The following is a 15,961-nucleotide window of genomic DNA, read 5'->3' as shown; positions in this document are numbered from 1 at the left end:
CTTTTATGAGTTTCGAAGAATTCTTAATGTAACTTAGGTTCGAAATATGAACTCGTTCTGAAGCTCGTATTGCGATCTAGCATACCATAATAACATCGACATAAGTGACACTCTGGCCATTGACATGCTGAAGCAGGATTCGTTCAACCTAAGCAGGATTATTTATCACAAACATCGATGCGACGTCGAAGTTGATAGGAAGGATCTCGTGTAAGTAAATGATGATGACATAAAAACGTACGTACAGTAGAAGCATCTCGTGCAGCGCAGTCGCCTTGACAACGGCGGCGCCACGTGCATGTGTGCCGTTTTGTCGGAAGCGAGATGGAGAGGAATTCATCGAGCAGGAGAAAGCGAGTAAGTTGAGTGGACAAAGCGAGAGAGAAGCGGAATGAACGAGAGAAAGGGAGAAGGATCATGACGTTGAACAAGGAGACAGGAAAAGAGTGGGGCGAATGTTGGTGATCGGAGAGGAGAGAGTAAGGGGTGGTTGAGCACGAGAGAAAACCGCTACGATGTACCGCAGTACGGGGTGGTGAGCTGCGAGCTGGCTCCTCGACAGTGAAAAACCAGTGAGCTGGAGGACAACCTGACACAATCTACAGTGATATGTTATCGGAACTGATCTGTCTTGTCCAAGCGGTTTGCGATCCGCCATTTCCATTCACCAAAATTCTCATACGTTTCGATTCTCATGAATCGCATCAACACGAGTTTTTCATACCATTGAACGTGGTATCAAGGACAACTTCGTTATTTTACGCATCTGCCTGAGAAACTGTTCGATCTTTGTAAGAGGGAAAAATATTCTTGTCGTGTGTGTGGATGTAATTCGGACAATCTATGGGGATGTCGTAACTTTTGTGTTATGTCAAGGCCGATGCAGTATGTAACGTGTCGATATGTCTCATTGGTCCAACCACGGTATCTCGAACTTAGACACTTGTCCCTGGATTTCACTGGAGGAAAATGCGCCACGTTACCGCGATATTGAGAATACCGGATGATATTTGTCAGCGGTTAAATGTTCCGTGAAATTTCCTCGTGAGCCCTGATCAGCTGATTCTCCGTTTCTTCACCAATGGCAATCGAGGCTGTGAAAACTGTTAACGTTCGACGACGGTGAACGTCGATTTAATATTCATCGGTGGTCACCTTGAAAACCTTCCATAGAATTTTTTCTTATACTTATAATCTCGTATCGATCAAATCCAACAATGCGCGGTTCGTTCTTGAAACGATGAATACGGAGATTGATGAAGACGAAGTAGACAGTAACGTTCCAGTGAATATTCATCGAATTGATAGCTATTCGTTGTTTATGAAAGAAGGAAAATCTATATCGTGTGTTGTTTTCAAGTGTACGATAGTTACTTATTCGTGAAGTATATGACGTTTGTGCTAACGTACATTAACAGATTTACATTATGGACGAAATCTGAAGGTAACATCAAAAATAATTTCGAAACACGCACAGTACTCGGCAAGCCATAACGATGCTCTTTTTAGGAGATTAGTGGGCAATATAAAGCTGATCGCTTTGCAACTTGTCGCAAACATTTCTAATCAAACGCTTATAATAGTTCCCACCATACAATCGAATGTTTCAATCAAGAACAATATGATGAAATAATATTGCAATGATCGTGACCTTAGATACTGACCATCACGTGACTTCGTTTAGATCAATCAGAAGTCTGTCGTGACAAGAAGCTGCTACGTATTTTTGTTGAATGGAAAGCTGGTCGTTAAAACCACAGCGATCAGTTAAATCGCCTCTGAGAACGTTAAAGCAATTTGTTTAATTATATGTTTATGATACCTTCCTTTTTGGTCGATACAACGAACAAGCATTGGCGGAAGCATTCACATTTGCACACGGATCAAACAGAATTATGACAATGTGTTGTACAAATAACAATGATCATTTGAATTCTCTGAAATTAGCATCACCGGGGATAATGAGTATGTATTTATCGAACGTATCGCGTAGCTTCAGTGCATCGACTGCTAATGCAGCATTATAATGTTTGTCGATACAATGGCAATAACCACGAGATTGACTGTTATTTGACATCAATTAAAAAGGTGATAACTGCTGAACGAAACATTTTTTAGCAGACTTGCTACACTCGTTAAATTTTTGAAGATCATTGTTAAACATAGATGATAGAATTACTTAGAGGATACTTTTAAGATTGTTGTTGAAGTTGCTCACATTTGATAGTTACGCTAGATTCGTTAATAGCTGTTGCACAGTTATGCAATATATGCGAAACGTTATTTCGCGCGTATTTTTAAACAATTTTCCTTACATTGATATTGCAATTACGTCGAGTATATACAGAAATATATTGAAATGTTGTAACGATTTTGATTATAAGGTATGGAGTATATTGTGAGAACACTGCACTTGTTAACTGGGGTCACTAACCCTAAGAAATTTCTAAAATACGATTTCGTCGATCGATTCTAAAGGAAAATTTGCATTTTTCAATCCAAGCGTAATTTCACGTTTCATTCAAACGTTCTGCGAAACGTTTAATAAAGCAAATTTCAAAGTGGATAGTTATTAATTTTCCACGCTTAATTGCCAATATTTAACTCTTAATTAATTAATTGTAAACATACATTATATACATAGTTACATAGTTTACTCGTTACAGCGAAGTTAAGAGAAATTCAATTAGCGAATTCCTCCAATTGCAAAGCATTCGGACAAACTTTTTCAGTCGGAGAACAATTTATTTGATAGTTTTCACGAGAGAACGTTTTCGTGAGATAATTCCAACTTTTGCCAACGACTTGCAAAGGAAGAATAATATGTTCCTAAGGATGTAACGTTCCGCCATCGAAGGTGGCAATCATCGAGTTTGATACATTAAGCGTATCGATTATAAATTATATCGGTACCTCGAAGCTAGTACAAATTGCTTTCGAAGTGATTAAATTCTTAACATAAAGAAAATTCCTAATATAAATCGTTTTAAGGAACAGAAAGAAGCAAAAGGAGAAGAGAATTAAAAAATCAAAATCAATATTCATAATATAAATTATCGTAAGGAACGGAGGAAGGCAAAAAGCAAAAAAGGATCAAAAATAAAGAATCAAATAATTACAATATTCGATTCTATATCGTTATTTTATTAATCTGCTAATCATGATGGAAAACGATTTCAAGTTGTGCAATCGGTTTGACTGTTTAAAAGTAATTCGCGACTTATTGAAATACGACGTTTGGACGCATCATATTCCCATGACGTAGTCCGCAATGTGAGAGTGGCGATTTGAGGATGATGTTATCGGAGGGACATCATAGATCGATTCGTACGCTAGTTGTACGATCACGCGCAACAAAGTGAAGCTTCCACCAGGAAAGAAGGAACATCGGGCGAACGAGTCGGCGTTCCGTCAACTGTTCGCCCTGTTTCATCAGCGTAAGCCTCGGGATCCTCTTCGAGGCCAAAACGCTGCCTCGTCGGTTCCTTTACTCGAGATGGGCGCTAGAGCATGGGACTACGAGGCACTGCCGGAACTCCATACCTCGGCGGCTGTCACACCTACTTCCACGCCGCCAAATGCACAGCAGAAGACGCATCCGCCGAGGGTCTACTTCCAGGCAGAGAATTTGGCCTCCACCAGGAGACGGAGCAGCTCAAGGTTACTCGCTCCTCAATCCTCCAGCAGGAGACGCAGCAGAAGCATGAGTGCATGGGGTGATCTGTCGAGATCGTCGTTCAAACTCGATGAGAGGTAGGTCGTTGATATTTGAAGCATGAAGCAAACCAATTGAGAAGTTCAGTGAGACGACGTAAAACTTTTTTGGTTTACGAGCTTATAGTCTAGACGCGTATCGCATATAAAATACACAAAATCACACGTGGAATTTCTTATTAGCGCAAACATATAACAAACGAATGTAGGTTTAAACGAGTATAAGAAATTATACAACAAATTTTTCTAACTGAGATAAATTATATAAATTTCCAACTTTTAGCCAGTGTAAACCCTTAAAAAGATAGTACTTTCTTAGATTTCTTACATACTTGGTAAGTTATGTGACATTATGTCGAATAGGTTCTACTTTTATATCTTCTGAGTAACGTCCTTCCTACAATCTTCCCAGAAGGTAGGAAGTTAGGCACGTCGTAAGCATTAATGCACAACTTTTCTTCTTGGCTTATTCCTTTTACGTATTCCGTGAATTATTATAAAAGGAAACTTGCGCATTTAAAATTCCTCTGTGAAAATAAAATGGAATAACCTTGCTCAAAATGTACAGCTTTCTGGCTCTGCAAATTCACGCTCGGAGTAAACGCTTGAATGCATAGCTAAAATCGTTAAAGGTATCGTATGCCATGCAGAGAAAAATTTAAATATCGATATCTGATATTTTTATACTATTTCGCACTTTTAAACTATTTTAAAACCGAAAAAGGAACTAACGAATTTTTCACTTTCCAATACGTGTTTGGTATTTCTCCCATATTTTTATACTTATATCTTTTTATATCTCTATCGTCACGCCAGTTTCTTTTTAAAATACATATTTAGTAATTGATTGTTTTATTATAAAATAATATAACTTGTGGCCCTGATAGACTGTATTAGTATTAAAGTCGTTTATTAATATCAAAATCAATATCGATATAGTAGAAATAAGAAAAATATAAAACAAAAATACGTAAGCAATATTGCGGTCGTCCTGTGTAAATTACTGCTCTCTAGCAAAAATAAGCTATTTACTTAACCCACTTTCCACTTATCTAGATAAATTGCGTATAAGACATAAATATTAGTATCGTTGTGATCGACGACGATATACATAATAACATGTCGAGGGCATGACGAAGCAAGAAAAGAAAACTAAACAAGATGGATATTTAGACATATAGTATATACATACTATATACATATACATACTATATAAAATATGAAATACAGTAGAATCTTGATTATCCAAATTAATTGCGATTTTTATACATTTATAGGAAATTGAATACATTATACACAGCATGCAAAAATATATAAAATATTTAAAGTGCAATGTTTGTTGTAATACTTTGTAGAAACAAATCACCACTTTGTTTGAACTTTTTTTGATGATATACAAAATGCTTGAATCATTACCATCTGGATTATTCGTTTCTCAATATAAAAGTAGCGAAACGTGCATATGAATGAAAAATATAATAAACAGAGGATAATGAACGTCAGAACATTCTAACAACTTTTAGCAATATAGCATTTATTTAACAATATTATGCAAATGGAAACTATAACGTAATGCAATAACATAGATGAAACGTCAAAATTGTAATATAGAAACTAATATCTAAAAAGGTGAGAAGGAAGAAGAATTTACATAGGACTACATAGAACTAAAATGTTCCACCTCAACAGCTTAGAGTTGTAACACGCGTTTCATCCAATTTTGCTGAATTTAACTTATATGTTGCTGTACCTACGCAAACTGCGACATTTGCTTTTCATTTTCTGTATGTATTCGAGAGGTCACAGATGAAACATATACACTCGATCATATTGAAATATGTCTGTTATTTTCTATTCTTTTGTGTTGATGTGTGCTATATCTTTCGCTGACATTTTGCTGAGGTAAACCAAAACTGGCAACTTATTTATTACCAAGTACACGATAAACATTATTCTCCTTTTTATTTATTAGCTATTCTGTCATATAAATTCGTATATACAAGATTGCCTATATCGTGCGAACGAAAAAAAAAAAAGTAGATGCCATTAAATAAACCAGCCGATACCTCATCCTAAAACAGCTCCTTGTATACGTTTGCTAAGCTTCGGCCTTTAATTATCAGTGGTCGTTTCAGGGACTACCCAAACGTGTTTTACTGTCAACGCATCGAAAACCAATAGCGACCCTGGTTTAGTAATATTGAGAAATGTCAATTAGGGATTTCGAAGCTTCCATTAAGGTGGAAAAAGGTCGACACACATTTCACGTAGTGTCACACGGACTTAATACCAGAATTTCTAAGGGAAATTTATTGTGTAACGGAAGTAGCTTGGGATTTCTTGATACTATAAATTTATATCGTCGTCATTATTTTCTAGACGTAGACTCTCGTTCAAAAGTTTGGATCACCCTTCGCCGTTTGAACGTACGTTTCTGTAAGAAATAAGAACATTATGGCTCTCATTTTTAAATACAGGACGTCCCGTGGTAATAATGATACGATCGGCAAGACAAATATAGAATAAAATTGTTTCATATGACAGTTTCTTTCCGTATATTATTGAATCGCCTTGTATAATTAATACATAAGCGTAATGCGATGAAAAGATAATATTACGAATAAAATTACGAACAAAATATCTTTTATAGAAGACAGTAATTTGTTTGAAACTAAGACATGCTCCAAATGTTTGAGCAAGGGGGATGAAATAATTTAAATTTGCATCACCTTCATTTTTAACGTAACGTTATTCAAGAGCTTTGCACAGCACGCTTTTCCCTTATTTTCCTTTTTAACGTTATATTCGTTGAACTAGCATCGCGCGTGAAGATATATAAATTTACTTTCAAGGAATGTTGTGAAAGTTCTTGAACGCTTGAAAGAGCTATGTGAGGTGTGTGTTTGTGTGCACTTTAAAGCTACCAGTTAACGTTGGAATTTACCATACGTAGGATAAGAAAAGGAAAAATTTTGTACGTGGAAAGTTTGAAGTATGTATTATTGTTAAAGTGCGAAACCATTCGATAATAGGAAATTTCCAATATAATGTCATACGTGTATAACGAAGAATATTTCTTTCAACAGAAATTATATAAAAAATTTAAACAGTAAATTTACACTCCTTTTGATATCTATAGTGTTTCTTTTTCCATTTATAGATCATATCTCTATAGTCTGTAAATTGTTATTCTTTTTGAAATAGTAATATTGACAGGACTAGTCATGGGATATCAAACATTTAAATTCATAAATTTAGTTTAGGTGAAACATTTTTTGATTTTGATTTTTATATAGATATTTTAATTTAAACCTACTGTTTATTAAATCCTATCATTATTGCACGAACCTTAAGAAAACACACCGTTATATTACAAATTGAAACTAATACAGAAACACGGAATAGAAAATTTGACAAATATTCATTCTTGAAATGATTTTATATAGAAATTTTTAAAATGTACATTCAGCAGCTACAGCTTTAATTTCGCCTGAAAACCAATTTTCCTTAGCCCAGGCCTGAATTTTACCTTACCTCTTAAAAGGCTTTGGCGAAGATCCGCCTGAAACGAAAGGATCAACTCTCTTATCCTTCCCGTATTTTTGTATGACTGAAACGTGAGACGCTTTTAGAACTTTTAAATTCGAGTACCACTGTTTCACGCAAAGCGTGTGTATTTCGAAAGTGCACTTTGTCATATTTTTTCAGAATGAAATATTAATGCCACTTCTTTCCGAATGGCCCGGTTGTCCACTTTGTTCTTTATCTTTTATACCAACCAAACTGCTATAAAGTCGAATACGGTCCCTGACAAAGTGATACACCTTTTTACCAAGTTCCTGTGACATCGCAACTTCCTTCGCTAATCTTTACGTTCATGCATCGTCAATGGACGATTTATGGATAATTATACTTTATAGGCGAGTCGAGGGAACGTTATAATTATAAATAAATGCTCCTATAAATATGCTTTAACATGATTTTTCTTTATGGAAGCTGTAACAAAACATGGACGAAGAATATCCATGAAAATATATTGAAACACAACATTATTATCTGCCATAATTTTAGTTGAATATCCGCTGTTATGTAGTACGTTATGTGGTATCTATTAAAAGTTATTGTTTCTATATCGTACAAAATTTCCATAATACATTTACGTTGTGCATTAAAGGGGCTTTAGTTTACAAATTGTTTTATGCAGAAAATGTGAAACAGGACATCTCAGTTTTCCACGTTGGTTATTACCATAAATCCGTCCTTGTTAACGTACCTTATGATTCATGATTAACCGCGCTTTGGTAATTTTGTGGGAGTTTTAGTTGGCGGGATTAAACGTTTATTAATAAAATACAAAGTAGTAAATTAAAGTAGTATATGTAAATTGTACGTAATTGTACGAAATAATTATTGGAAATATAATCAATTATAGAAATCCACATACACTTCTAGAATTTTGTGTATACGATATAAATAAAGCAACTAAAAGTGCACTTTGTCACAGAATCATTTATGTTTATCAACAAGGAACAGTACAACATGATTTTGAATGTACTTGTGTATTTTTATATTTCAATAAAAGATAGAAGAATGTAGTGTTATTTACATAATTTACAAAAGCCTTTCAAAGAAAGTATATCAGACATTACAACATTTCTAATTTTATTAAAATATTGAGGATCGAATTAACGGTAATGGGAAACTCTCAATACTCTTCGTTTTCACTTTTATATTTAAATTTCTTTTTATTTTCTGCGTGTTCTATGTTCATACATGACATGGAGTTCAAGTGTATATTATATTCGTTAGATGGAAGGTTTCGTTAAAATTAATTCGAGCGAACGAGACTGCTCAGTATGAATATTTGTGTCACATCATTTCTTCGAAAATGCGAGGGTATTCATGTGCAAAGGTCATGTTTACTTTGACGCTAGCCTATTTCACCTGGATTGTCTGTATAGTGAGCGAATTCAACAGGAGAGTTGAATTTGCCTGTCGAGACAAATAGAAAACCGTGCATGTCCCAATTTGCCACTGCATTCTCCAATGTGTTCCTGCCAACGTGCATGATAACTACACATTTTAAACTACCTTCCTGATGGAAATCGCTAAAATATAAAGGAACGTAGCAATGTTTTTGAAAAATGCACCATTACGACACTCACGCAAATTCTTATTCGAATTTATAAAAAAGATTGTCGTAACGTTTAGAGATATAATAACTAACTCAGACTATATGAAATACTAGGATAAAAAGCAATAGCATAGGAGGAATGTTAGAGATTTTTCCGAAAAGTTTAACGAAACAAACAGAAATTTAATCCATTTTATGGTAACGAAAATTTCATAGTAACTGTAATACACGGAACGTATCTCCGAAACGCTGAGAGTTGTAGGATACGCGTTGCATCATACATATACCTACTGTTGATTATCACTACAGATCACTAGAGAAATGTAAATCCATGGTAGGGATCATCTCAGAATACAGGATCAAAGTTCGGTCCATGCAGGTACATATGGGTAGAGAAATCGATGTTGTATTACAATCGATGTCAATTACAAGTATGAAGGTCGTTCCATAAATCAACAAGAATAATCTCGCAATGATATCTCAAGACTAGAGATATTAAACATATGTCAACGAATATCGAATGCGGATCACGAGGATTCGCAAGAACAGTTGGTCCAAACTTCTAGATCCCCGGAGATTAGTACAGCTCACGAAGGTATCCGAACATTTGTAGAAATTATAATTTTTATGTTATACGGAACATTTTGAAATTTTATTAGCGTTGTAACGACTATCATTATTAAATCTTTGCGAAGCTTCAAAGTTTACCTAGATTTCATTTTTTCAGATATATTTATAAATACATGAATTAGCATAAACATTTACAGTCTAGGTATTATAATAGAAATAATATTAGAAATGGTATTAAGTTTTTAAATATTTATCAAGCATCGTGTGATCACTGTTTTGTCATCAGAAATAAAACCTTAAATTCTCAGCCTTTATCGGTCGTATGTCACTCTCGACATGCTACTGTAATTTTATCGTAGAAGTCACATACAAGTCACGTGGAAGGTGATAAAACTCCGATTTGGAAACTACGCCACCAGTATTCGATAAAAGCTAATTGACGTTTTAACTTTCTCATAAAATACTTTAATTTTTTCGAAGCTTGAAGATATTAGCAGCTGTGAGTTTGTTATGCAATGTTATGCGAGATTGAGTCCGTTATTCTTGCACGATGCCTTTTACCTCGGTTAAGGACAAGGTCGGAAAAAGGCTAAAGGGTTGACCATCGCTATTACAGACTGAGAAAACGAGAGCCACATTCTATTCCGGTGGTTCTTTCATGTTAATCCTCGATCTCGGGTCCGCCTACGGATTTTGTATTCCTTTTTATGCCTCATTCAGTAGACTTCAATGCGGTGCCATTACGATTAACGACTGCAGCCATTATTCTGGACGTTATTTCGCTGCCTCTCGTGCATCTATAACGGCCATGTTGACATTGCCTCTTCTGCAGTTGAAACGACAAAGTGGAAAAAGTGGTGTAGAGTCGTTCTGATGAATTCGTGATTTTTGTAAGAATTATTGCAGAGTGGAAGCTGGATAATCAGAACCAACGATTATTAAAACATTCGTTTCAATAGTTTGCTGTCTCAAAATTTGAAGATGATCGTTGCGTTTAGATGAAACACGTGTTATAACTCTAAGCTAGCGAAACAAGACATTGTGCTACTAAATTTTTCATTACGTTTTATTTTTCTTCCTTTTCATTCTCCTTTGTTAGCTTTCATATGAGAATTTTTATACCTGATTCGTGTTATTGCGTTGTATTGTGCCGTGTTATGGTTTTCATCCGCATAAAATTGTTGAATAAATGCTTTATTGGAGGAACGAATTAAAAATTGTCAGAATAACGTCTTTTGTTCCTATTTAATATTAATAGTTATAATGTAAATGGAAAATAAATAATTTTCCTATATAAAGTTAATAAATATTAAAATAATAATATTATAATTAATAATATTTAAATACAACCAAAATTTTACGATGCTACTAAAAATTCTACTATTCTACTACTATAACCAACATTTACATTGTTTTACTATGGTGTTGATATAGGTTCTTATAATTTGTTTATGTATGGGTATAGTAAATTATTTAACGATAGCGATAAAGATCAATAAATCTGTAAAAACTTTTTGCAAAATTGATAGGATTCGTAAGTACATATAATACGTATAATTTTGAGCGAATTGAGCACGAGTTGGTTACCCATGACTGCAGTAGAATGAGTCGTGCATTGGTGAGACGCGATGCCAGAGTCTTCCTATATTGTTTAGAAATTATTTATAAAATAATTACTAACACGTTGGTTACTAATGTATCGAGTGTAGTTTCATAAAAGTTATTAGTCAACTTGAGAAGTATTTCTTACATAATTCACTACATAATAGATCTAATTCTAAATAAATAATCTATCGTGTGCCAAAAATTCAATTCCAGTGCATTCTTTCGTTTATTACGCATTGTTTTAGACTTTTATTTGTCGTCTGTAGAGTTCAATTCGTTACTCAAATATTGTAGTTCTCAGTTTGTGCGTATTCTAACATTTGAAAAAATCGATGCACCTTTTTTACGGAATAGTTGACCTGGAATGTTAGCGATTTGCTGCGTGCAACGTTATGCCTAAAGCCGATATTTCTTTCTTTCTCTCGGATTCAACCTAGTTATCATTGTGTGATGCATTACAGTTGGCTGAAAACTGGCGATAATGGTTTTTGTTTTCTAAAGCTTTCTAGCTTAAATTTTTTTTTATATTGGGCATTCAATGAAATGCAAAAATATTATCCTTTTTCACTTCGTTCTAGTTTGTTCTTATATTGTATTCTTTTTTTTTTTTTTTACTAAAACTAGAAATGAAATTTTCTTTAATACACCGAGAGAAATGTTTTAACGATAACTTAAGTTCAACAATAAACATTGTATGAAATATTGGAGAAAGGACTGAAGCATAGTTTCATCATTTTTTAAGAAGTGTCGGAGATAACATGTCACATTATATTAAAATTTATAACAACATGTATATGTATATTTACATGTATATAGATTGATACATATATAATATACTTATATGTGTTATAATAATATGTGTTTAATATAATGAGATAATGTGATAATAAAACGATATAATAATTTGAAATAATGAAGCAACCATACATTTAAATATTATTCATTGATATTTATGCAGTATTTAATTGTTTGTTTCAGGTAAGTGATAATTCGAAGGTTGTGACTCCTATATTAAGTAAGTAATTAAATTTTAGTCTATATAACGATAGTTTGTCAAAAAGTGTAGAATGAATAATTTCACATAAAAATATAATCTGCATAGAAGGAACAAAGCAGTTATATGAATATCCATGAGCCTTAATCGCAACATCATGAAAATTGGTAGTCGTATGAAAAAGAGTCTGATGCATCTATTCCATAATTCATAATAGATCGATATGTTAAATTTTTAATCTATGTACATATGAAATGAATATAAAAAGCTTTTATATCCTTCCTTTCTTTAATATTTTATTAAACTCAATTAGGATTTTGGTTTCGTGAATCGCATTAGAAAGGGAAACAGATCTTGTGAAAAAGCGAGTTGCTAGGTGTAAGTTATACCATTTGATACAGCTCATAGTTCATAAGTCTTTATTATTATGCTCTTTATTACGCGTACGCAGTAAAATTGTATCCTCGTATGCCCCATTATTTGGATTTAAATTACCGAAACGCAAAATAACAGTTTCATTGCAATACTTTTATGTTTATAACCGCAATCTCTGTTTAGCGCCATTTGATTCTCAATGCGATGATATTGAAAGTATGCAAAGTAAAGTTTTCTTTATTTCAAAACCACAGTTTCAAAGCGTAGCTTTTCAAACACATATTTTTAAAGAAATGTCTTCATTGCGACTCAAACCTACCTGAGGTGTGAAGGTTCTATTAACATTATTTTTGCTGTGAATTATTTTCATACAGTGGATAATTATGCAGACTTAAATTTTTAAAACTACCAAAGGAAGCAAACCTATGCAGAGGTTTCTCATAAATTTCTCATAGATATATTCAAATTCGCAATTTACTTACTTTCTGCACTTATTTAAATATTTACTTTATCCAATCAGCAACCTAAAAATTAAGATAATATTTCTTCCTACGATTGATTTAATACTCGTGTAAACATGCTTATAAATCTTGTTATTTGGAAAGTTATTCCCATCGAGTATATTCTAATTAATAAATATTTCGTAATTAACGCATTTCCAACAGAACTTACGACATATACGTATCTTTGATAATTTTGTTAGTAGTTTCGCAATATCTACTTGTTAGCAATTTTGGTTTCCTAAATGAGTAAATTAGATACGGGTAAGTACTGAATTAGACGGTAAAGCAGCTTTCACGGTTGAACGAAGTTCTAGATTGAACAAACGAGTTCATAGTTCCTGTCAAACTTGAGTGACTGTTGGTGTCAAACAGTGATAGTAATGTCGTTCATAGTAATGTACCGTTTGGGAATCGATAAACGAATCCAGTTACGCAACAGGCTCTCTCTTTTTCCATTTTGCCATCATATACATATAATAGATTTTTAGATTGGTTTAAAATTGTACTAATATAGTTGGAATTATCAAATTGTTTTACTATAATTTTAATGAAATTTCAGGACTTTTATATTCGCAATAATTTTCCACAATGAATGTTGAATTTCTTTCATGAATTTGTGTATATTCTGCAAAGATTTCATATAAAATGTGAGTGTATATTCTGGAAAGCTTTCGTGTGAAATATGACTCTGACACTATTCGGCGTTAAATGCAGTCGAAAGCTTTGACGTTAGGTGAAGTACTCGAATACGTACACGTCTTTGAGTACAAGTTCTACCTAAATGCCAAGTCTTTACATAGACGTTTCATGATGTAAATATCCCAAAGAATTTACATAACATCATCTATACCTTCCGCATTTTGTTGCCATAATATCGTTAGCTTTATAGCACTTGATAAACTGTGATTCAGCCGTAGTAGATGTTTATATCTAGTCGATTGCTCTTCGATGAACGCACGTGTTCTTAAACAAGAGTTTTTCCACGCGGCACAAAGAAGCACGCGACCCAGAAAAACGTCCGGTATAAAAAGCCAGTGGAAGTGTATCGATCGTTGTGACAGAAAAGGCTAATTATCCAGTCTCGTTTTTCAAAGATAATGTGAAGAAATTTGTTGCTTCTACAATTTCTCATTCATCAACTATTCTCTGTCCGTACAATGTATTCGTATAAGAAGGTGGCATTTTTTGAGACATCGTTTCAGATGACATGGAGGTAAAGCAGACCTCGCACGATGAAATTTATCTCGAATGAGATCTCATGTGGTACCTATTCATAGCTGAAGATTATGCAGGAAAGATACAAGTCCAGTTTCGTTAATTTTCTGACTTTTCGTCGTTAGAGAACAATATGCAGTTTATTAAAAATTTCATCAGTACTGCAATTTAGTAGAGAGGAGACAAAAACTTCCTCCAAAAAATTTTTTTCATATTTCACTGCGTCAAAGCTATTGATTATGAATAGGTATTATGATATAGAGTTCGCCTCGCATGATACATCGTCTCGAGATAAATCTCATTATGTAGAGTATAGAATGTAGAGGTTAGAGCGTAGAGTGTAGAATGTAGTGTCTATTTTAGACGAGTAATGCTCTGGTTCACTGATCGTTATACAGTGCGATATTATTCTATTTGTAGATGTGAAACGTTCGATCAGTACGCATAGCTATTTTTATGATTGTGTCGAATCTATTAGAAATAATCAATCAGACTTACATTCCTTCCAAGTGCTTTTTGAGTGATAACTAGTACTCCTAATATTATTCCTGATAGCAATCGTTATTGTCGGTCGACGATATCAAGGATAGTATCTTTTATCAAAGGGAAGCGATTTATCAACCGTTGGAAGCGGAAGGTACTTCCTGTTATTCTAGTTTATTTTTTCGAATCGATTTTTGTATCTTGCAAGGAGAATGTTGTTTTATCTCTGTTGGTAAGGTAGATATCCATGAAGCTTTTTGAAGCACAGACAACCTTCCTTCACTTCGCATTCGATTAATTCTGAGCGTAAACGATCCTAATTTCAAACATTCTACCTTACCGGTAGTTTTCAAGCTCGTTGAAGGTAAATTTCCGGCCACTTGGCGCGACATAGTTGGCTTCTACAAAATTTTTAAGCAAGATACTTCTGTTTAAAATATTTTTTACAACTTAATAATTATGTAATATTATATTGCGTTATATCGACAGTCATTGATCTGCAATATTCGTTTGTTACACATTTTTCTCCTGGATTCGTCTAAAACTAACGTCATCTATATACCACTTAGAGTTTAATAAATTTGGGGTTAGCTTTAGGTTTTCAAATTTCAATCCACAATTTACAACTTGAAGAATTTTCATGGTCGAATGGAACCTTTAAATACAATTTAAAATGTTCAATGAAATTTCAAAAGTAAAATAATTTCATAGCAAATAAGTGTTAAAATCCATTTTTGCAATTTCATATTATACAATTTTAAAGTTTCCTCCATTCTAGAAACACATTGAAGATAAATAATAAATGATGAACCCAGTAATCAGGCTATTTCGAGTATATTTCAGTAGTGAGATTGTTATCAGCGACTGGCTCCCCTCTTGAGTATCGTGATGATGGTTCTTCACTCTGTATCTAGTTCCAAATTTCTTATCCTCCCATTTTAGCGAAAGTGGGGCTCTCAATGTACTTATCTTGGAGAGGGATTATGAAAGTCTTGAATGTTCACTTCAGTAAGATCCCGAGTAATAAGGATGAAATACGATGACATTGATCGTCCCACGATTTCATTTCGCTGAAAGCTAAAATATGTACGAGAATCGTTTTCGAAATTTTTCTTCCACTCGAATATAAATAATTAACTTTCGTTTAGTTTCACATAAATCTAGTAAGCCAGTGTTTTTATATTTCAATGTGTAAATTCTCGTTTTGTAAACCACTTTTATCCTTGACTTGGCAAATTTTTACGAGAAAATTAAAATATATTTTTAAAACAGAAAACAATAATAAATTATTGTTCTATACGAAGTTCAATTTTTAAAACCAAGTTTCAATATAAATGCAAATTTTTAATTTAGAAAATGAAATCAACT

At 33.6% G+C, this 15,961-nt stretch overlaps 1 protein-coding gene across 2 annotated transcripts in view; it reads left to right on the top strand.

Moving 5' to 3' along the window:
* The first annotated feature begins 449 nt into the window (after nucleotides 1-449).
* LOC132911453 (potassium channel subfamily T member 2) overlaps nucleotides 450-15,961 on the top strand; it is a 203,179-nt gene continuing 187,667 nt past the window's right edge. The window contains exon 1 of one of the 2 annotated variants that reach the window (XM_060968074.1): nucleotides 450-3,753. In XM_060968074.1, coding sequence (XP_060824057.1) covers nucleotides 3,497-3,753 — 257 coding nt within the window. In that variant the 5' untranslated portion in view covers nucleotides 450-3,496. The remainder of the gene's footprint in view (nucleotides 3,754-15,961) is intronic. The other variant, XM_060968083.1, reaches the window with a different exon arrangement.

The sequence above is a fragment of the Bombus pascuorum genome, chromosome 1 (genome assembly GCF_905332965.1).
Source record: "Bombus pascuorum chromosome 1, iyBomPasc1.1, whole genome shotgun sequence".
NCBI lineage: Eukaryota > Metazoa > Arthropoda > Insecta > Hymenoptera > Apidae > Bombus > Bombus pascuorum.
The sequence above is the reverse complement of the archived record's forward strand: the minus strand, read 5'-3'. Positions and strand labels throughout refer to the sequence as shown.